Source organism: Hemiscyllium ocellatum, chromosome 26 (assembly GCF_020745735.1).
Source record: "Hemiscyllium ocellatum isolate sHemOce1 chromosome 26, sHemOce1.pat.X.cur, whole genome shotgun sequence".
Taxonomy (NCBI): domain Eukaryota; kingdom Metazoa; phylum Chordata; class Chondrichthyes; order Orectolobiformes; family Hemiscylliidae; genus Hemiscyllium; species Hemiscyllium ocellatum.
Window position 1 is genome coordinate 19,827,557 of NC_083426.1, and position 21,927 is coordinate 19,849,483.

At 40.1% G+C, this 21,927-nt stretch overlaps 1 protein-coding gene across 1 annotated transcript in view; it reads right to left on the reverse strand.

Moving 5' to 3' along the window:
* The window catches only part of LOC132828381 (calcium/calmodulin-dependent protein kinase type 1-like), a 67,421-nt gene that overhangs the window by 36,818 nt on the left and 8,676 nt on the right, over positions 1-21,927 (reverse strand). The window contains exons 2-3 of the mRNA XM_060845435.1: positions 1,084-1,158; positions 170-285 (exon numbers count right to left, since the gene is read on the reverse strand). Coding sequence (XP_060701418.1) covers positions 170-255 — 86 coding nt within the window. The 5' untranslated portion in view covers positions 256-285; positions 1,084-1,158. The remainder of the gene's footprint in view (positions 1-169; positions 286-1,083; positions 1,159-21,927) is intronic.

Here is a 21,927-nt window from a genome sequence, read left to right on the forward strand (position 1 = left end):
ACTTGGCGGCTTCTCTCCAGTTTCAATGGAATTTATATTGTATGTTACTCCGGGAAAGATGTCCACCTACAACTTTTCTCCTTCCACAGCTTTGACCTACTGGGTGCTTCCATTTTAATTGCAGAATAGTGTGCAGTCCCAAAACATGTCTCAAAGCGGAGCTACTTACGACCCCAGTTGTTCCATTAACTGGAAACTGTCGGTGATGTTCAGAGTCTGTTTCCTCCTGCAAATACACTCCTCCTTGCGGCCCATCGTTTCTGCCAATCGTCAAACTGGGCACCTCTGGCGAAATAGAAAAGGGGCAGATATAAACTGACAGAACAATTCCTAGGAGAGAAAACAAAATTCCACGTTTTAAAATTTATCAACATCTGAATAACAAAGAAATCTCCGTCTGTTCGGAGCAGGAGTCGGTTCGCCTGTTTGAATTTTAGCAGACAGTGAAATTTAATAACTTGGAATTTCAAGCGTTGGGATACTTACTAAAGATATTGCATAAAAATGGAACAGGACAGTAAATATGCTACTAGCAATTTGTCTGCTATGGTCCCTCGCTTCGAATCCAGCTCCTTCTGTGTCCCTGCTGAGTATTAGTTCCAATAAAAAAAGATTACAAAACAAATCCAAGCCACTAAGTTACAGATCAGCGCCTTAAAGGAGGAGGATAAGGTCACGCTAAACGCACAACTGGAGGAGAAGGAGATATTGAGAAAAGTCCCAATAGCTCATAAACTATGACAAACTCATGCCCTATCCTGCTTTTCCCAGTGTGGATCCCTCAGGGTCTTAGTAACAGATTGCCCTAAGCGTTAAAGTATCCGATCTTTATCTTTTTAAAACAAATCTTTGTTTTCTGATTCCCGCAATTAATTCTACGCAATTTTCTGACTTTTTGCTGATAATCTCTAAGCAATGGAACTATACGAGAGCCCCCAGAGATACATGGAACAGCCTCCGTTTTCTAATCTTTTCTGACGTTCCCTGCTCCCAAACATGACAGTACTCCCAATCTTAAACATTGTACAGATGGCAGTCCCAATCCAAATTTCACTGAAACAGAACATCCGCTGGTAAACTTACCATAGTTAGAGTTTCTGCTTTTTGTGTGGGAAGTCGGTGTAATAGACTTGTTGCGTGTTGGATCTCACCAGATCCCTGTAAAAAGAAAACATTTGAAACTTGAAAGGGTTCAGAAAAAAATTACAAGGATGTTGCTGAGGTTGGAGGATTTGAGCTCTAGGGAGAGGCTGAACAGGCTGGGGCTGTTTTCACTGGACCTTTGGAGGCTGAGGGGTGACCTTCTCGGGGTTTACAAAATTTTGAGGGGCATAGATAGGATAAATAGACAAAGTCTGTTCCATGGGATCAGGGAGATCCAGAACTAGAGGCATAGGTTTAGGGTGAGAGGACAAAGATATAAAAGAGACCCAAGGGGCAACTTTTTCACGCAGAGGGTGGTGTGTATGGAATGAGCTGCCAGAGGAAGTGGTGGAGGTTGGTACAATTTCAACATTTAAAAGGCATTTGGATGGGTATATGAATAGGAAGAGTTTGGAGGGATATGGGCTGGGTGCTGGCAAGTGGGACTAGATTGGGTTGGGATATCTAGTCAGCATGGAGAGGTTGGACCAAAGGGTCTGTTTCCATGCTGTACATCTCTATGACTCTATTTCATCCATCTCATAGAGTCATGCAACACAAAAACAGAGTTTTAGGTCCAACCAGTTCATGCCAAACATAATCCCAAACTAAACTGGTCCCACCTGCCTGCTCCTGACCCATATCCCTCCAAACCTTTCTTAATACCTCTCCTTGTGTATTCTTCAAAGGATAGAACTCAAACTGTACCTGCACTTTGGAAGATAATCTGCAGGGTGTGGTCATTTTTTTCAGCAGGGGTGTTATCAGCCCCTCATAATAATGACAAGAGATCACCTCCCACTCAGTTTGAAATTTCTTTGATACCTCTAGGTATGATATCCTATTGACCCCATACAATCATTTGCTAGTCAGCCACTGAATTTACACTTGCAGTTATTTTGTCTCTGTAGCAGTCCTCTGTTTAAAAAAAATGGAATTAAGGGCTGAAATATTATTTTTAGAGATGGCAATCAGATTGTAGATTGCACCTAAGAAGATAATAGCTGTCAGCTGATGGTATGGAAATTGTCCCCCAGAATGTAATTCCAACTCTTTGACATATAAACAAAACTGGCAAAACTGGCTTCATCTTTATTGGTTACCTTAGATCAGGTGTGACAAAGCTAATTTTGCCAAGAAAGACTTTCATTCCAATTCCACCCAACCACGTGCTGGGGACACATATCCTGTGGAACTCCGAAGGAAAATTAGAGACCATGTCAATTGTTGGTGTCAATTGTTTACAAGCTGGAAGTAACTGCCATGCAAGTCATAGGCATGGATCCTTTCACATTATATATTGTCCAAAATAACTCAAAATAGATCGAAAGCATGGTGTGTTTATTTTTATACTTATGAGCGTGCTAAGATCAGCATGTCCAGAAATACTTGCGTAAGATTTATATTTAGGATTATATTTAAATTAATACACTTGCGGATCTGGGTCAGGAATTTTGTAATATGAAGGCTAATGGGATTAATTATTTATCTTTGTGTCAGGTATGATCTCACATAAGTTAAATATAATTCCAGGCATTTATATTAGCATCACTGGGCTCACCTGAAAAAAGCCTCATTCAAATTGGCAAATTAGTAGTCACAGTGTTTGCTGTGTATGATTAAAGGGAAAATGTCTATTACAATTATGCATATCATCTGATAGTTGAAGAATTTTGTCTGTTTTAAGGTCAATAATAAGCTATCAGTTTCAATGCAATTTTTGGTTATAGTTCCCTTGTGACATGGCAGTACTGATGTTTTTATAACATCATTACATTGTATAAATAAATAGAAGGCAAGTACTTACAAAACAATTATTCAGCAACAGGTGGAAACCTCAAGTGGATATCAATGCACAAATATGCATAGACGTAAGCCTAGAATTTCCACACTTTGGTTTATGACACATCTGTCTCATTAAAACAAACTTTTTGCCCAACAGATGCATTTAAACAAGGCTCCCAGTGTCACAGGGCGAGAGCAGGGGGTGGGACTAATTGGAGAGCTCTTTCAAAAGACATAAGCTCTATTTATGCTGTATAGGTCAATGGGTTTTTTTTTGCATTGCTATTTATGTAGATCATGTATAAATTCATGGGAAATGGGTACACGTCAGAGCTGTGCAGCTATAAAAAAAGTTTTATGCACTCATCTCAGCAACTATAGGGAGATAAATGGACAAGAGGAATGATGCTTGGCTCTTTCACTCTTAGAAACCTCATTGCATTATACAGCCTTTGTTTTATGAAAATGGAATAGAATTATGCAACCAAGCACTCTTTCTACATAAGGACAACAGTTTAGGGTACCATCTAGGAGAAGAATATCAAATGTTACAAGTGTCGAACTCCATATCCTCCTGGAGGAGAGAGAAGATGGGAAGTACAGATATCTGAATGCGATTCTATTAAGTCACTCAGGTGTGTCACAGAGAGGAAGTTCCCCAGCCTATCGCCTCAATCCCAGTGCAGCCAACTGGTGTCAGAGAAAAAAAAATCAATGCCATTAGCAAAGCTGTGTGACACAGAGGCTAGTACATTTGGCACACTTTCCATTTCTCCCTTGACCACCCTGAGCATGCCCACCATCCTCCAAGAAACACTTCCACAACTGACTGGCTCTCACTTCACTACAGGCAAAGGACAGGTGACAGTTCACAGAAATAGGCAAAAAGTTTGAGGAAGCTTTGGGGGCTCATTTTAAAGGGTGCACAAGTGTGGAATCAAGTTTTACCAAAACAAAAGTACATGCATCATTTTTGCAGTGCTGACCAAACAAAAACAATAATGTTCAGTTAAATAAAAGAGGCAACGTTTCACAATTACTCATAATGCTCATTCCTACTATAGATATAAATGTGAAATGAATCAGAAAATAAAGCAGACATTCACTTGCAATATTTTGGTTTAGTTAAAATCTGAACCAGATTTGTCTCTAAATCTGATGTGCCAAGCTTGCAGCAGTGAGCATAAGCTACTAAATTCCTTATAATCTTAATTGTCCTACAAACAGCTTTTGTTGCACAGAGCAGCAATAATCATAGGAGCTGCTTAGGCCATAGTTCAGATTTTATGCAGCAGCAATTTTCAGCGTCAAATAGGAAAACCAGGGAAGTATAATAAGCAGCAGTGATTGTGATACACAGAACAAAATAGTGTTGATTAGGTAGGAGACTTTAAAATAAAGCTCTCAGCAATCTGGGACTTGTTTAAATTATCCTCTAATGTGGAATGGGCTGGACTGTGAGGCGCATGGCTTAGCAACAGTTTGGAAGCAACTGGAAGTAGTAAGGTTCCGTAAAGATTGACAAGGATGTTGCCAGGGTTGGAGGGTTTGAGCTATTTGGAGAGGCTGAATAAGCTGGGGTTGCTTTCCCTGAAGCATCGAAGGGTGAGGGGTGACCTGATAGAGGTTTTTAATATCATGAGAGGCTTGGATAGAGTAATTAGACAAGGTCTTTCCCCTGGGTTGGGGGAGTCCAGAACTAGAGGGCATAGCTTTGGAGTGAAAGGGGAAAAATTTAAAAGGGTCCTAAGGGGCAACATTTTCATGCATAGGGTGGTGTGTATATGGAATGAGCTGCCAGACAAAGTGGTGGAGACTGGTACAATTACAATATTTAAAAGGCACCTGGATGGATACATGAATAGGAAGGGTTCAGAGGGATATGGGGCAAGTGCTGATAAAAGGGACTAGATTAATTTAGGATGTCTGGTCGGCATGGACAAGTTGGACCGAAGAGTCTGTTTCTGTGCTGAACATTTCTATGACTCTATGATTCTAAGTAATACCCTGCAGGATGGATTTCTGCTCAAATCTGTTGAAAATGTGTTGCTGGTTAAAGCACAGCAGGTTAGGCAGCATCCAAGGAATAGGAAATTCGACGTTTCGGGCATAAGCCCTTCCTCAAATCTGGCAAGAATGGCATGGAGGGTACTGTTCATTGCATGGGAGGCCCAAGGATTGCTTGCAGTGCCTGAAACAGCAAAAATGTCACTACTTTTTATTAGGTTTCTCATGCATGACTTCTGGTCTTGGGAAGGAGACCACGTGAATTTCTTTTTGCAGGTCTGGGTTAAAATAACAACTGGGTCTAAATTACCTTGAAGCAAGGCAATTAAATAGAGAAAAATATTGAATTCTGATAACATTGCAAATCCTACCCTCCAAACCCAGAAAGTGCATGGTTTGCTACTCATTAAACATAATGAGGTTTTGTGGAAGACTGTGAAAGAAAACCTTAAAAATATTTCACTGTGATGCCCAAGTAACTGAACAATTACAGAACATTTACGCTGCATAATTAAGAATAGCCACTTGGCCCAAGGTTGTTTGGAAATCCTGGGAGGTGAAGCACTCTCACAAAACAAATGCTTGCAGGGTGTGTGGGGAAAAACTAGGAGGTCTGAGAATTATCTAGAATGGGGAAAACCAGTTTGGAATTTACAAACTTTCAGCTTGGACATGTTTAATTTAACACAGCCGATTTAAATTTGAACAAGTAAAAGCTTTGGAATCATTGAGAGTTAAAAAGTCTGGAGATTTTTTAAAACCGGACAACAATGATGTGAAAAGACTCATGATACTTGATGATGGAGTACAAGTCTGCATTAGTGATAATCCTCCAATGTGAAATGATCCATAAAGTCAGAAGTGCCTTTTACTGCTATTGCCTTGACTTTGCAAAAATCATAACAAACAGTATACAGTAGGAATACAAACAGAAAATGCTGGAGAAACTTAGCAGGTCAGATAGCAGCTGTGGAGATAGAAACAGCTTAGTTTTGTGAACTTTCAAAACAACTGCTGGACCAAATAGCCTGTTTCCACACTGTAGGGATTCTATGATTCTATGATTCATTGGGAGAACTGAATGATGTTTGAGAAGGCTGAGAGCTGAGGAAAACCTCAAAATAAAGGTGCTAAGAAAAGCCTTCCTCTTCAGTGTTGAACAAGGTACAATGGGGTTTCCAGGAAGAGAGTGACTCTTCCAGAAGATTGCCTGTATACATTCCTGAAGCTGTGAAGTTAAAAGTCACACAACACTAGGTTATAGTCCAACAGGCTTATTTGGATGCACTAGCTTTCGGAGCGCTGCTCCTTCATCAGGTGGTTGTGGAGTAAATGATCGTAAAGACACAGAATTTATAACAGAGGTTGACAGTGTGATGCAACCGAAATGATATATTGAAAAAGACTTGGATCTTTTAGAATGATCATATCATTAGATGGGAGACATAACAAACAATCCAGGTCTTTCTCAATATATCATTTCAGTTGCAACACACTGTAAACTTTTGCCTTAAGTTCTTTGTCTTACGATCTTATACTCCTGATGAAGGAGCAGTGCTTTGAAAGATAGTGCTTCCAAATAAACCTGTTAGACTATAACCTTACGATGTGCGATTTTTACTTTTGTTCATCCCAGTCCAACACTGACACCTCCAAATCATGAACCTGGGAAAGCATTGATGCTTTTCTAAAAATAAATCAACCTGTTCGGACACATCATGATAGCATGGATTTGAACCCAGACCTTCTGGGCTTAGAGGTAAGTATGCTACTACTGCATCACAAGAACCCCTCTAAAAGTGATGGCCCCTCTGCTGCCAATTAATTCTAGCCAGTCATGCTTGGTTACATTCTACAAAAGCAATGTTTTTGGACTCCTAATGCATCATGGTCATACTGTGATGGGGAAATGGAGGCATGGGGCATCACAGAAGTTGAAACAATGGATCTTAATTGAGGCTTTGATTGGCTTCCATGCAGCAGACTGTTAATTTCCAAAGCAGCCTGTTCCCTGTAAAGTCACCTAGAGGCAGCTCAGTCTTCAGGAACCATCCTGCTGAGGGTTCCCCACTATGTTCCCAAACCTGGCTTCATGGGCCAGGAAAATTTGGCCTATAACTGTATTTTATTTTCCACTGATGCTGCTAGGCACCTGCTTAATATTTCCACCAACTTCTGTTTTACTACACAAGTGTATTTTTTGCAACACTGTGAGACTGGAAAGTAAGTTGTGAACCTGTAATCACTGACTTCTGCAAGGGTATCCTTAACAGCTCATTGCTGTAAGCAGCTTGTTATTATGGTTTAAAATCCAACGGTGAACAAAACCAAATCTAGTATGCATTCTCAAAATGGCAAGGCCCAATGGTGAATGAGTGCATACATAACATTGACCTTGAAGTGTTCACGAAAGAAAGATTTCTTCACTTAGAGTCATCGAGTCATACAACACAGAAACAGACCATTTGGTCCAACTTGTCCATGTTGATCAAGTTTCTCAATCTAAAATAGTTCTATTTGCCTGCATTTGGCCAATTTACCTCTAAACATTTCATATTTATGTACCTGTCCAAATGTATTTTAAATGTTGTGACCTTACTTGCATCTACCACTTGTGTGAAAATGTTGCCCCTCAGGTCCCTTTTAAAGTTTTCTCCTCTCACCTTAAAATTATACCCTCTAGTTTTAAATTCCCCAACCCTTGGAAAAAGGCCTTTGCTAATCCCCTCATGATTTTATAAACCTCAAGAAGGTCACCCCTTAATCTCCTATGCTCCAGTGAAAAAAATGTCTCAGTCTATCCAATTTCTCCTTATAACTCATGCCCTCATCTAACTTCTTGGTCATATCCTGAAAAACTCAATCAAGTTTGTGAGACATGATTTTCCAAGCACAAAGCCATTGCTGACTATCCCTAATTAGTCCTTGTATCTCCAAATGCATGTAATCTTGCTTCTCAGAATCCCCTTCAACAACTTACTCATCACTAACATCAGACTCACTGGTCTATAGTTCCCAAGCATCTCCTTAGAGCATTTCTTAAGTAAAGACACAGCAACAGGGGTGGCACAGGTCTCAGTGTTAAGTACTACTGCCTCACATCACCAAGGATCTGGGTTGAATTTCAGCCTCAGGTGACTGGCTGCGTGGAGTTCGCACATTCTCCCCAAGTCTGTGAGGATTTCTGCTGGGTGCTACAGTTTCGTCCTACATGCAAGGATGTGCATGATCGGTGGATTGGCCATGTTAAATTGCCTATTGTGTCCAGGGATGTGCAGGCAATCTGGATTAGCCATGGGAAGTGCAGTTACATGGGTAAGGTGGGTCTGTTGGGGTGCCCTTCAGAGAGGTGAGTGTGGACTCAATGGGCCTAGTGGTCTGTTCCCATGCTATAGGGATTAGCCACTTTCCAGTCTTCTGGCACATCATCCATAACTATAGATGATACAAATGTCTCTGCTAGGGCCTCACAATTTCTTCCCGAGCTTCCCACAACATCATGGGACACACTTGATTTGAGTCATAGAGATGTACAGCATGGAAACAGACACTTCGGTCCAACCCATCCATGCCGATCAGATATCCCAACCCAATCTAGTCCCACCTGCCAGCACCCGACCCATATCCCTGCAAACCCTTCCTACTTATATAACCATCCAAATGCCTCTTAAATGTTGAAATTGTGCCAGCCGCCACCACTTCCTCTGGCAGCTCATTCCATACACGTACCACCCTTTGTGTGAAAAAATTGCCCCATAAGTCTCTATTATATTTTTCCCCTCTAGTTCTGGACTCCCTGACCCCAGGGAAAAGACTTTGCCTATTTACCCTATCCATGCCCCTCATAATTTTGTAAACCTCTATAAGGTCACCTCCCAGCCTCCAATGCTCCAGGGAAAACAGTCCCAGTCTGTTCAGCCTCTCCCTATAGCTCAAATCCTCCAATCCTGGCAACATCCTTGTTAATCTTTTCTGAACCCTTTCAAGTTTCACAACATCTTTCCAATAGGAATGAGACCAGAATTGCACACAATATTCCAACAGTGGCCTAACCAATGTCCTGTACAGCTGCAACATGACCTCCCAACTCCTGTACTTAATACTCTGTCCAAGAAAGGAAAGCATACCAAATGCCTTCTTCACTATCCTATCGACCTGCAGTTCCACTTTCAAGGAGCTATGAACCTGCACTTCAAGATCTCTGTTCAGCAATGCTACCTAGGACCTTACCATAGGTCCGAATTTATCTACTTTACGCTTTAGAAGTTATCCAGCACCTCCTCTTCTGTAATGTGGACTATTTTCAAGACATCAACATTTATTTCCCCAAGTTCCCTAACTTCCATGTCTTTCTGTAATATAAACACTGATGCAAAATATTCATTTTGTTTCTCCCCCACATCCTGTGGTTCCACACATAGATGACCTCATTGATCTTTAAGGGGCAGTATTCTCCCCCAGTTGCTTTTTGCCCTTAATGTACTTAAGACTACACTAAAATAAATTTCTAACTTTTTTACAAAAGGAAATTCAAGATTGATTTACTTAGAGAATACATTTTTTACCAGCAACATTCAGTTCCAGCCTCACAATTTCCACAAGCATTTGATATAAACATTTCTTAATCCATATTATTGGGATTTCTGTCAAAGTTATAGGATCCTTACGATGTGGAAACAGGCCATTTGGCCCAACAAGTCCACACTGACCCTCCAAAGAGTGTCCCTCCGAAACCAATTCCCCTGCCTTATTACTGCCTTATGTTTAACCTACACATCCCTGAACAATATGTGCAATTTAGCATGGCCAATTCATCTAGCCTGCTCATCTTTGGATTGTGGGAGGAAACCGGAGAAACTGGAGGAAACCCACACAGACACCGGGAGAATGTGCAAACTCCATGCAAGCAGTCGCCCGAGGCTGGAATCAAACCTGGATTCCTGATACTGTGAGGCAGCAGTACTATGTCGCAGAGTGGCTGGATCATTCAGGAAATTCCTGGAAATTCATTTTTTCATGCTTTTAAGTAATTTAAAGCAGCATTTTTATATGTGTCATATTATCTTCATTGCAAAAATGCAGTGAGGAATGGGTTATTTTTAATGTTTTACTGCATGATAGATCTTGCACCATAAGGTGGCAGCAAACACCTACCGAGAGATGATTAATCATCAGCAGTGGATCTTGGATTCTAGTCATCAGCAACTACCTCTTAAAAATCTGCTTTTAGTTCTAGATAAATACACTTTCAGAACATAGATTTAATTCTCAGGTAGCTTCAATTTTCTGATCCTCATTGAATGAAATAGGGCTGAATCCTATCAGAAATTGCAAGGTATCATTTTTATTAATTTTCATGGAAGGTTTCTCTCTGTGAGGTCTTTCAATGTTGTCCTAAATGCACCTCAGTAACCAAGCACCACACCCTTGGTACACAACTCATCTGATACTCCTCTGATTCTCACACTTGCCAAAGGTGAAATTACTCGTCACTGCTGGGATATCCCACTGTCGCCAGTGCCGTCTCTAAAAGATCATTGTGCATCTAGCCAACCAACTCAGATACTGACACCTCAGATGGTATGTTATCTAGATTGGACTTTGGAGAATCTGCTGGTGAGCATGTAGAAACATTCAATATGATCATGGCTGATCATCCCACTCAATATCCTGCCACATCTCTGCAGCTGGATGAGGAAGAAATGGTCCAAGTTTCTGGCACACAGAGAATCAGGCATATGCTCAGCCCTAGGCAGGAGAGGAGTCCATGGCTTCATCAATTCATGACTTCACTGGGTACAGCAGTCAGGTTTGTCAGGGGGCACTGGGAACCCAATACAAAAGCATGTGACTGTCTGGCTGCCTTCATGGACAGGATAGTTCCTGTCATGGAGAGTCTGGTCTAGCACCCTCAGAGTCCAAGTTGTGAAGTGAGCCTTGCTGCATTATGTGCAGGCTCAGGGAAATTGCAAGGTGATTGCTCCTTGGTAACTAATGAGACTTGTTGCAGGCTGCGATATGTTGCTCTGTTCATTACGGCCATTAGTGGATTGATTCTGTGATGCTGCATGATGTGGTCAAGAGTGCTTGAGGCCAGGATTTGGATTGCACACTATATGTTAATATCTAAAACATGCAGTGCTCCGATGTATCTTTCATGCAGTGAACCTCAGGCTCTGCCTCTGACTATTGCTGAACCCCGAAATATGCACATTCCTCCATGTTCACCCACTTTATTGATCCAAAGGGCTCAGAATTTCTAAAGGTTGCCTTGCAAACAGTCATTGTATATGGACAGATGCTTTCCTGTTCTAAAATTGAATGCTAAATTCTACCATGTCATGGTCACTGTTTCCTAATGGATCTTTTACTTTAAGATTGTTAAATAATCCTGCTTCATTCTACATCCAAAGTAGTCTGATTCCTTTTTGGATTCACAATGATGTTGTTCCTGGAAACTGTCCCAAATGCACTTTATAAATTGTTCCTCATGGTTGCCTTCACCAATTTGATTTTGCCAATCTACATGTAGATTAAACATCCTCATGATTATTGCACTACCTTTCATACATGCTCTTATTATTTCATAATTTATTCTCTGTCCTATAGGACACCTACCGTTGGGGGTTCTGTATACTATTCCGACCAGTATCCTTTTCTCTTTATTACTTCATACCTCCACCCTATATGGATTTTGCATATTAGGATCCCAGGTCAATTCTTGGTATTGTATTTACTCTTTGTACTGGCAAAGTTCCCTTCCTGCCTATCCTTTTGAGAAGTCACACACCACTGAATATTTAGTTTCCAACTTTGACATCTTTGTAAGCCTGTCTGTGTAAAGGCTACAATATCATATCCATAACTTTTATTCGTGCCATTAATTATTCCACATACTGTATGCATTTAAGTAAAGAATCATTAATTTTGCCTTTTAACAATTTTTTCCACTCTGGCTCTGTTTGGTGTTATTTCTTTATGCTACTGTAATCTATCACTTTTTGTACCACTGTGGATATTATTATCAAAACAGTTACCATGCAATGCTGCCATATCATTTTGCTTTATAACCTAACATTTTCTCCCCTCCTGAGTCCTCCCCCAGGAGAACTAAGGCCTTCTCAGCCCAAGGAAGACAAGAACTTCAAGTGCCCATTACACTCTGGTGTTCGATCTAACTTGACAGAGTCCTACTTACACGACATCCTACCCGAATCTCACACACCCCTTCCCCACTGAACCTTGTGGTAGAAATGGTATATAGAACCCCCAACAAAAGATGCTCCACCCAAATACAATCTCCGATCACTTCAGAAGTCATCTCACCCAACCACAATCTCTCATCAGCCCAAGCTTTCTGATTTCTCCCATCTCTGACATTCCCTTTCAATTTGCTGGCTATGGGAATGTTGTTAAGACCCTGCCACTCTTCAGGATCTGAGGGAAACCCGTTCTTCCAGGGAAATACTATGTGGGTTTCCCAACAGCAAAGTACATTTGACATTTAACAGTGTCAAATGTACTGTCAGGGCCAATATATCAGATCAATTACTTTTCAGCAGAACTGATATGTAACGGTATTTAAATAAGTACAAAGGCTGGAAAATTTGGGAGGAGAGGCAAGAAGAAAAGGAGGATAGAGGTCAGGCGAGACTAACTGACAAAGTAGGTAATGGTGCACAGCAAAAGGAGGCGGCAATGGGTGAAGTGAAAAAACGCCTTTGGCAGCCTCTGGGAGTAATGTACAGATTTTGCATTTTGTATCTGAGAGATTCACAACTCTGTCAAATACCTACTGCTGACCTATTGGCATATCATTGCCACAAAACAGAAATTGCTGGAGAAACTCAGCATTCTGGCAGCAACTGTGAAGGGAAAATAGAGTTGGTATATCAAGTTCAGTGACTCTTCTTCAGAGTATCTTCATTGTCAAATTTTAATGTAGCTGTGCTGGTCCAACAAACTGCATGACCAGTGGAGCAGCATGACTTGAAGGGATCCTTTCACTGTTATCTTCCGTCAAGGTCAACTCATTTGTCCTGCCAATCCACTGCCAATGGAGGTCTCAATCCACAAACATTTAGAATATGGAAAGAACTTTTGAAGGAATCACATTTCAATCAACATTCCAGCTTTCAAAAGAATCTACAATCGCCACTTCATGTGTGTGGGTGGGAATAGAATACACAAGACATTCTACCTTTGAGTGGTTGAAACGCCCTGGTATCCAGGTTGCCTTTGCACTTACCATCCTCCCCCTCTGCTAAGTTGCAGCGATAAGAGAACTATGTAGAATAATATCCTTCTGATAGATTTTGGGCTGCCAAATCACAAACAGCAAATGAATAATTATTCCTATGAACAGTCAAAATCTCCACAAAAAGGCTGTTACTTAAATGCTGCACTAAAATTGTCAAGAACAAACCGAAAGCACTCACTTACCTATCTCACAGTATTCATTTTATCTAGGAACAAACAGCAAATGAGCAAAGATCAACAAAAGTGCAAGGAATTCACAGGTCAGTTAATGTTACTCAGAATTCATTCACATAGAATTAGAGTTCAATTGCTTTATTGAGATGCAATAATGTGCAGACCATAAAAATGCTGATGGGAAAAATATGGGTGTTGCTGTTGGCTGGTAAACTAATTGTAGTGAGAACAGTCTATGATGCTCAAGGGGAGGCTGGACAAGATTTCCTCACTGACTATTAATTCTGTTCTAACATTTGAATTCACCACCTAAGCTCCTGCTTTTAAGTTTTTCATCTCCATTGTACACTGTGCTGATGATTTCAGGGTATTTTAATGACACAAGGGCATAATGTTGACTTTGTGCAATGATGTACAGGTGCATTCGCAGTCTATTTTACTTCACTCTCAATTGAATTCGACAAAAATAAAAATCATGCAATATAGCCTACCATACAACTCTAAACATTACCCACAGATCTCCATGCATGTTATTTTTGTGATTACCTCTTTTATTAAAACCTACTCTTCCCAAACTTCAACGCTTTTGGAATTTGCATATTTGTTAACTGCTGAAAATGATTTTTATTAAAATATTAGTCTATATTCAGTGCCGGGTAAAAACAATGACTGCAAATGCTGGAAACCAGATTCTGGATTAGTGGTGCTGGAAGAGCACAGCAGTTCAGGCAGCATCTGAGGAGCAGTAAAATCGACGTTTCGGGCAAAAGCCCTTCATCAGGAATACTATATTCGATACTGTTCAATCAAATATATCAACTGTCCAGCTGCTTAGCAACTGCTGCTCATGACCTGCACAATGTGATATTTTGGCAAATTCAGACAGCTTCTTCTAAGTCAGTAATAAACAGCAAAATAGACACCGAACTCAAACTGATACCTAAAGTACTGGCAATCTCCTTCCATGTTATTATGGGTCTCTTAACTAGCTCTCCTGTTGTCTACTGGACTCAACCAGTTAATTATCCACTTAAAAGCTTTTTACCTGTTCCAGGCCTTTCTCACTTCTAATCTCCCATTCATTATTATATTATATTAGAGTCTTGTTTATCACAGTGTAAAGTGACTCAGCAATGTAATCAATACAACCCAAGTCATACTATAATGTTAATGTGGGAACACTCCACTTTGGTATAATTTAACACATCACTTTTTGAAGTTCTGTTCTACTAAATTGGAGAATTAAAATGGCCGGTCATCCTACCTTTTGAAATTTCAGCTGCATAAGCACTGAGATTTCAAATCAAACCCTTGAAGATAATTATAGTGACTGATGAAATTACAAGTATTCACTGTTGGATTTCAGTGAAGTTTTTGAAAGGTTGCTTGAGCATAATCAGAGATATTTTAATGCTATCTTTCAGAATCAAATACGTAATAAAGAACTCATTTTCTAACCAAAAAACCCACAATTTTTGGAATATAGACCACCTTGTAATCCAGGCTGGCATTTAGAGTAGGGGTGGGGGAATACAGTGGGCTGCAGTTTGTGCTCAGCTAAAAGCAACAACATTTCATCACCCTCAAAGAAAACTGCCTACGAAGACTGAGTAATTTCTGTGTCATCGATTTTCCTTCTGCTGACAGCTCTTTGAATCTGAAGCCAGGTCAGAGGGATTTCCAAGCAGAAGCCATCTAATTACATGGAAGGATTTGCACAGATCAAACCAGAAACCTAAACGTTCTGATTATTTTTCACTTATAAATTTTTAGATAGTGAACCAAATGATAACATTTAGAAAAAAAAATTGAAGCTGGAATATCATAAACAAACTTCTTAAGATGTATTATATAAAAGCATAACTTTTTTGTAAAAGCATAATGGCAAAACTTAATATTCCAAAATATGGAATTGACTTTTCTGGACAAGTGAGGATGTGTAGGTGTAATAAGCTATTAAAAACCCAACTGCACCACAGTGTTATATGTCACAGCCAGCAGGTCAATATGCTTTAAGAGACATATTTATGATATCATCACTATAATAGCATTTAACCTGTCAATATAAAATTCTCATTCCCCCATCTTACTTGGGATTACTTGAAATATAACATTCTACTATATGCATGTTGTCCTGTTGTAACTAATAGATTAATGTATGTCTAATAGGAAGAACAGGCAGGGCCAGGTTAATGAACATAGTGGGACTGATGGTCTGAAGTGTATTCATTTCATTGCAAGGAGTAGAACAGGTGAGGCAGATGCCTGGATTAGTACATGGTACTATGATGTTGCAGGCATTATAAAAGTTTGTTGAAAGAAAGGCAAGACTGGCAGTTCAACGTCCCAGGGTTTAAATGTGATAGAGAGGGATGTAAAAGGGGTGAGGGAGTTACATAACTGATTAAGGAGAATGTCACAGCTGTATTAAGAAAGGACATCTTGGAGGGCTCATCAAGTGAAGCCAAATGGTTAGAACTCAGGAAAAATGAAAACTGTAATCACTATGATGATACTGTAGGCCTCCAAATAGCTAGCAGGGGGTAGAGGAACAGATATGTAAGCAGCTCATAGAAAGATGTAAAAACAGCAGGGTTGTTGTAGTGGGTGATTTTAACTTCCCAACATTGACTGGGGCTCCCTTGGTGCAAGGGGCTTAAATGGGGCAGAGTTTGTTAAGTGCATCCAGGGGAGTTTGTTTAAATAAAACGTAGATTGTCCAACAAGGGAGGGGGCCATACTAGACCTGGTCAGGTGTTTAAAGTTTCAGTTGGGGAGCATTTTAGGAACACTTGCTCATAATTCCATAAGCTTTAAGATAATTAAGAATCAAGCTAAGACTGGTCTTCGGGTAAAAGTTCCAAACTGAGAGAAGGTTAATTTCATCAGTATTAGGCAGGAACTGGACAAATTAGTTTGGGAGAGACTTTTTGAAGGTAAAGCCACATCTTACGTTGGTGGGTTGCTCTTTGGAGGGTCGGTGTGGAGTTGTTGGGCCGAAGGGCCTGTTCCCACATTGTAAGTAATCTAATCTAATCTAATATAAACTACAGCAATAATTCAGGAAACTACAGGCTATTGAGCCTTACATCAGTGGTAGGGAAATTCTTGGAAAAGTTTCTTAGGCGCAGGATTTACTTGCATTTCAGAATGAATGGACTTATTAGGGATAGTCAGCTTGGTTTTGTGCAGGAGAGGTCTTGTCTCACAAATTTAATGGAGTTTTTCAAAGATATGACAAAGATAATTGATGAGGGTGGGATGTTGTCTACAAGGACTTTACTAAAGCATTTGACAATCTCCCTCATGGTAGGCTTGTCCAGAAGATTAAGTCATTTGGAATCCATGCTGAATTAATAAATTGAATACAAACTTAGGTTGGCCATTGAAACAGTGGATATCTGCGGAGGGGTTTTTCTCTGATTGGAGGTCTGGGACCAGCGGTGCTCTGCAAAGATCAGTACTGTGACCTTTGTTGTTTGTAATTTATATAAATGATTTCAATGAAAATGTATGTGGTGTGATTATTAACTTTGCAGGAACATGAACATTGTTGGAGTTGTGGATAGTGAGGAAGAATGTCAAAGGATACAGCAGGTTATAGATCAGTTGGAAAGTTGTGCAGAGAAATAGCAGATGGTGTTTAATCTGGACAAGTGTGAGGTGATGCATTTTGGGAAGTCAAATTAAAGAGCAAATAATACAGAAAATGGCAGGATCTTTAGAACCAGTGATATATGAAGGCATCTTGGGGTGCAAATCTGTAGCTCCCTGAAAGTGGCAATACAAGTGTATGAGGTGGTAAAGAAAGCACACACTTTCCTTCATCAGTCTAGACACTCAGTACAAAAGTTGGTCAGTCATGTTGAAGTTGTAGAAAACTTTAATTTGGCCATATTGGAGTACTGTGTACAGTAATTATACAGAGTATTCTGTAATATCCGCTTATGTCTTTCCCCTAGTCTAGTGTTGTATTTCATTTCAGCTTGCTCAGTTGTATAGTTGTAATGTATAGTTGTCCTTGTTTAAGTTTAAAATACTAATCTCCTGCCTTTCAATCATAAAATGATCGCTGTTATCTAGAAGTGCCTTTTCACAATAGATGCTAGAGGAACAAGAAGAGACAAGGCCAGGTATACAGAGTCATAGAGTCATAGAGATGTACAGCACGGAAACAGATCTTTTGGTCCAACTCGTCCATGCTGACCAGATATCCCAACCCAATCTAGTCCCACCTGCCAGGACCTGGCCCATATCCCTCCAAACCCTTCCTATTCATATACCCATCCAAATGCCTTTTAAATGTTGAAATTGTACCAACCTCCACCACTTCCTCTGGCAGCTCATTCCATACATGTACCATCCTCTGTGTGAAAAAGTTGCCCCTTAGGTCTCTTTTATATCTTTCCCCTCTCACCCTAAACCTATGTCTCTAGTTCTGGACTCCCCAACCCTAGGAAAAAGACTTTGTCTATTTATCCTATCCATGCCCCTCATGATTTTATAAACTTCCGATACTCCAAAGAAAACAGCCCCAGCCTGTTCAACCTCTTCATATAGCTCAAATCCTCCTACCCTGGCAACATACTTGTAAATCTTTTCTGAACTCTTTCAAGTTTCACAAAATCTTTCCGATAGGAAGACCAGAATTGCATGCAATATTCCAATAGTGGCCTAACCAAGGTTCTCTACAGCTGCAACATGACCTCCCAACACCTGTACTTAGTGCTGCAACCAATAAAGGAAAGCATATCAAACGCCTTCTTCACTATCCTATCTACCTGCGACTCCACTTTGAAGGATCTACGAACCAAGGTCTCTTTGTTCAGCAACTCTCCCTAGGATCTTACCATTAAGTGTATAAGTCCTGCTAAGATTTGCTTTCCCAAAATGCAGCACCTCTCTTTAATCTAAATTAAACTCCATCTGCCATTTCTCAGCCCATTGGCCCATCTGATCAATATCCCATTGTAATCTGAGATAACCTTCTTTGCTGTTCACTAAACTTCCAATTTTGGTGTCATCTGCAAACTTTCTAACTATACTTCTTATGCTCACATGCAAATCATTTATATAAATGATGAAAAGTAGTGGTCAACATCGACCCTTGTGGCACTCCACTGGTCACAGTCCGCCAGTCTGAAAAACAACCCTTCACCACCACCCTCTGTCATCTACTTTTGAGCCACTTCTCTATCCAAATGGCTCGTTCTCCCTGTATTCCATGAGATCTATCTTTGCTAACCAGTCTACCATGACGGACCTTTTGAATGCCTTACTGAAGTCTGCCTAGACCATGTCTACTGCTCTGCCCTCATCAATCGTCTTTGTTACATTTTTTCAAAAAACTCAGTCAAGTTTGTGAGACATGATTGCCCACACACAAAGCCATGCTGACTATCCCTAATCAGTCCTTGCCTTTCTAAATACATGTAAATCTTGTCCCTCACGATTCCCTCCAACAACTTGCCAACCACCAATGTCAGGCTCATTGGTCTATAGTTCCCTAGCTTCTCCTTACCACCTTTCTGAAATACTGGCACCACGTTCATCAACCTCCTGTGACTACCGATGATACAGATATCTCAGTAAGAGGCTTGTACTTGAATATGAAGTTAGGTATATCAAAATAAAGGAGTTGTTATAATGAAGCCAAGTTAGATTAACAAGTATAGAAGTGATGGATGAATGGAACACTTTGCAAGTTATGAAATGCGCAGCATAGACTGGGATGAACACAAAGATAAAGAGGGCACAACATTATGAATGATAAAAATAGGTAATAATGTTAATGGAGAAGATATAGATTGCAAGCTCATCTCAGGAGTAAATATGATATCAGGGATAAGAGCAGGCTGAAGCAGTGGCCAGTGAGAGGGACAGAGTTGGTGGAGGAGGGGGAGGGGGGTTATAATGTCACTTCCACTCTCTAAATACTGCTCCACACTATAAAAAGCTTTCAGAAGGAAATGACACCCAGAATGTACCTTTGTCAACAAGGTGTGTATGAATGTATAGCGTAGGGCTTACTACAAACGAGGCATTAATTTTCAGTAATTAGCTAAATTGATCTTCTCTTAGTTTCTTACCTCACAATGGCTCTTCTGTGCCCTGCTTTCGCAGCCAATTGTATTGCAAACTCAAGTATCTTCTGCTTTATGCTTAATAATTCATAAACCTTCCTCTCCAAATATTGTAAAAAGTTTAGATATTTTATCAGATCATGCCCTAACACTATGACAGAATGCATGCTTCATTACAGATTTGATGGCATCTGCACATACAGACGAACATTGAGTGTCTTTGTAAGACTGTACAGTTTTTCAGATTTGGGTGAGGTTAGTTGTTGACAGCCCAAGTCAACGACTGTGGAATGTGAGGTGTGCCAGATTCTGCTCATTCCATTGTAATGACAGCATTTTGTTTTCCACATTGTTAAAGTCAAAAGCCAAAGCCCAGTTTCTAAGATATTTTATCAGCCTTCCTTTTATGTTTCAAAGCATTCTAGAAATTTTCTTTATTCCTGTATTGAACATCAGTGAAGAAATAAGAGGAGACACTTTAAAAAAATGATTTCAAGAACTTTGAAGCACAGAACTAATTGCAACCTGGGTAACTTTCTTATTTGAAAGTCATCTTTTTTGGCACTTCCAACATTTTAATTCAATTATTTACAAGATTCCCAGAAAATTAAAAATGAAGATTGCCATTCAGTCCATCAACGTAAACCACAAAAATTCAAGTCTTTCCATTGTGTGACAATGCTATGGTGTTTAGGGTGTTTGTTGTTTTTTGTTGTATAAAGAAGAGTTGAGACAGAGGTGTGAGCAGTCTGCTCAAAGCCAATAAAGTAAACAACTTGTGAGGCCTTGGGCTCTTTTTAATTTGGAATAATAGAAACAGCCTGAACAGGTAGAATCAAACTCTGACACTGTCAGGTTTTTCTTAGTTTTAGCTTTCAGCCGCTGTTTCTGGGATCTTGAAGCCAGATGTGGAAGGCCTTACTCTTTTCTCTGTTACAGGTAAATGCTTGGGTTTTCTTCCTGCTGCTAGAATTGCATGTAAGTCAATCTATTTTACTGAATTTCCTTTTGCCAAAGGTGTGTTCATGGGTTTTTACTATATTGGAAGAGTTAATTAGTAGTAGTTAATATATCCATTATTTTATTAAGCATTTCGATAGCTACAGTTAAGCCAATTATTTTCTTTAAGTTTTGTCTGTATTTTAATTATCATATATGAATTAAGTTTGTTTTGTTTCAAGCCTGGTAGCTTGACCAATCAAATTGCATCTGGAACACAATGCCTTACACTTACCTTTTAAGTAAGAAAAAGTTAGGGTCTAGACTATCCTCTTAATATATTTTGAAGGGGTTTGGTCTGGTCCACAACAGTTGCCAGATCTAATTATACCACAAACATCTCCACTGCTGGTACAATTACAATATTTAAAAGGCAGCTGGATGGGTACATGAATAGGAAGGGTTTGAGGGATATAGGCCAAGTGCTGGCAAATAGGATTAGATTAATTCAGGATATCTGGTTAGCATGGACAAGTTGGACCAAAGAGTTTGTTTCCATGCTGTACATCTCTATGTATCTATGACTGTACTGGCTTGATAGAACATAGAACATGTCAGCAAAGTACAGGCCCTTCGGCCCCGTATGTTGCACCGACGTGTGGAACCAATCGGAAACCCATCTAACCTACACTATTCCATTATCATCCATTTAGTTATCCGATGACTATTTAAATGTCCTTAAAGTTAGCGAGTCTACTATTGTTGCAGGCAGTGCATTCCACACCCCTCCTACTCTCTGAGTAAAGAAACTGCCTCTGACATCTGTCCTACGTTTATCATCCCTCAATTTAAAGCTATGTCCCCTTGTGCTAGCCATCACCATCTGAGCAAAAAGGCTCTCACTGCTCACCCTATGTAACCCTCTGATTATCTTATATGTCTCAATTAAGTCACCTCTGCACCTTCTTCTCTCTAACGAAAACAGCCTCAGGTTCCTCAGTTTTCCTCATAAGACCTTTCATCCATACCAGGCAACATCCCAGTAAATCTCCTTTGAATCCTTTCCAAAGCCTCCACATCCTTCCCATAATGCAGTGACCAGAACTGTACTCAATATTCCAAGTGCAGCCGCACCAGACTTTTGTATAGCTGAAATATGACCTTGTGGCTCCGAAACACAACATAAGTTAACACACCATCTGCCTTCTTAACAACCCTATCAACCTGGGTGGCAACTTTCAGGGATCTATGTACATGGACACCCAGATCCCTTTTCTCATCATCACAATCAAGAATCTTACAATTTGTCCAGTACTCTGCATTCCTGTTACTCCTTTCAAAGTGAATCACCTCATACTTTTCCACAATAACTCCACTTGCCACCTCTCAGCCCAGCCCTGCAGCTTATCTATGTCCCTCTGAATCCTGCAACATCTTCAACACTACCCACTACTCCATCAATCTTAATCCACAAATTTACTAACCCATCCTTCTGCGCCCTCATTTGGGTAATTGATAAAATGACAAACAGCAGTGA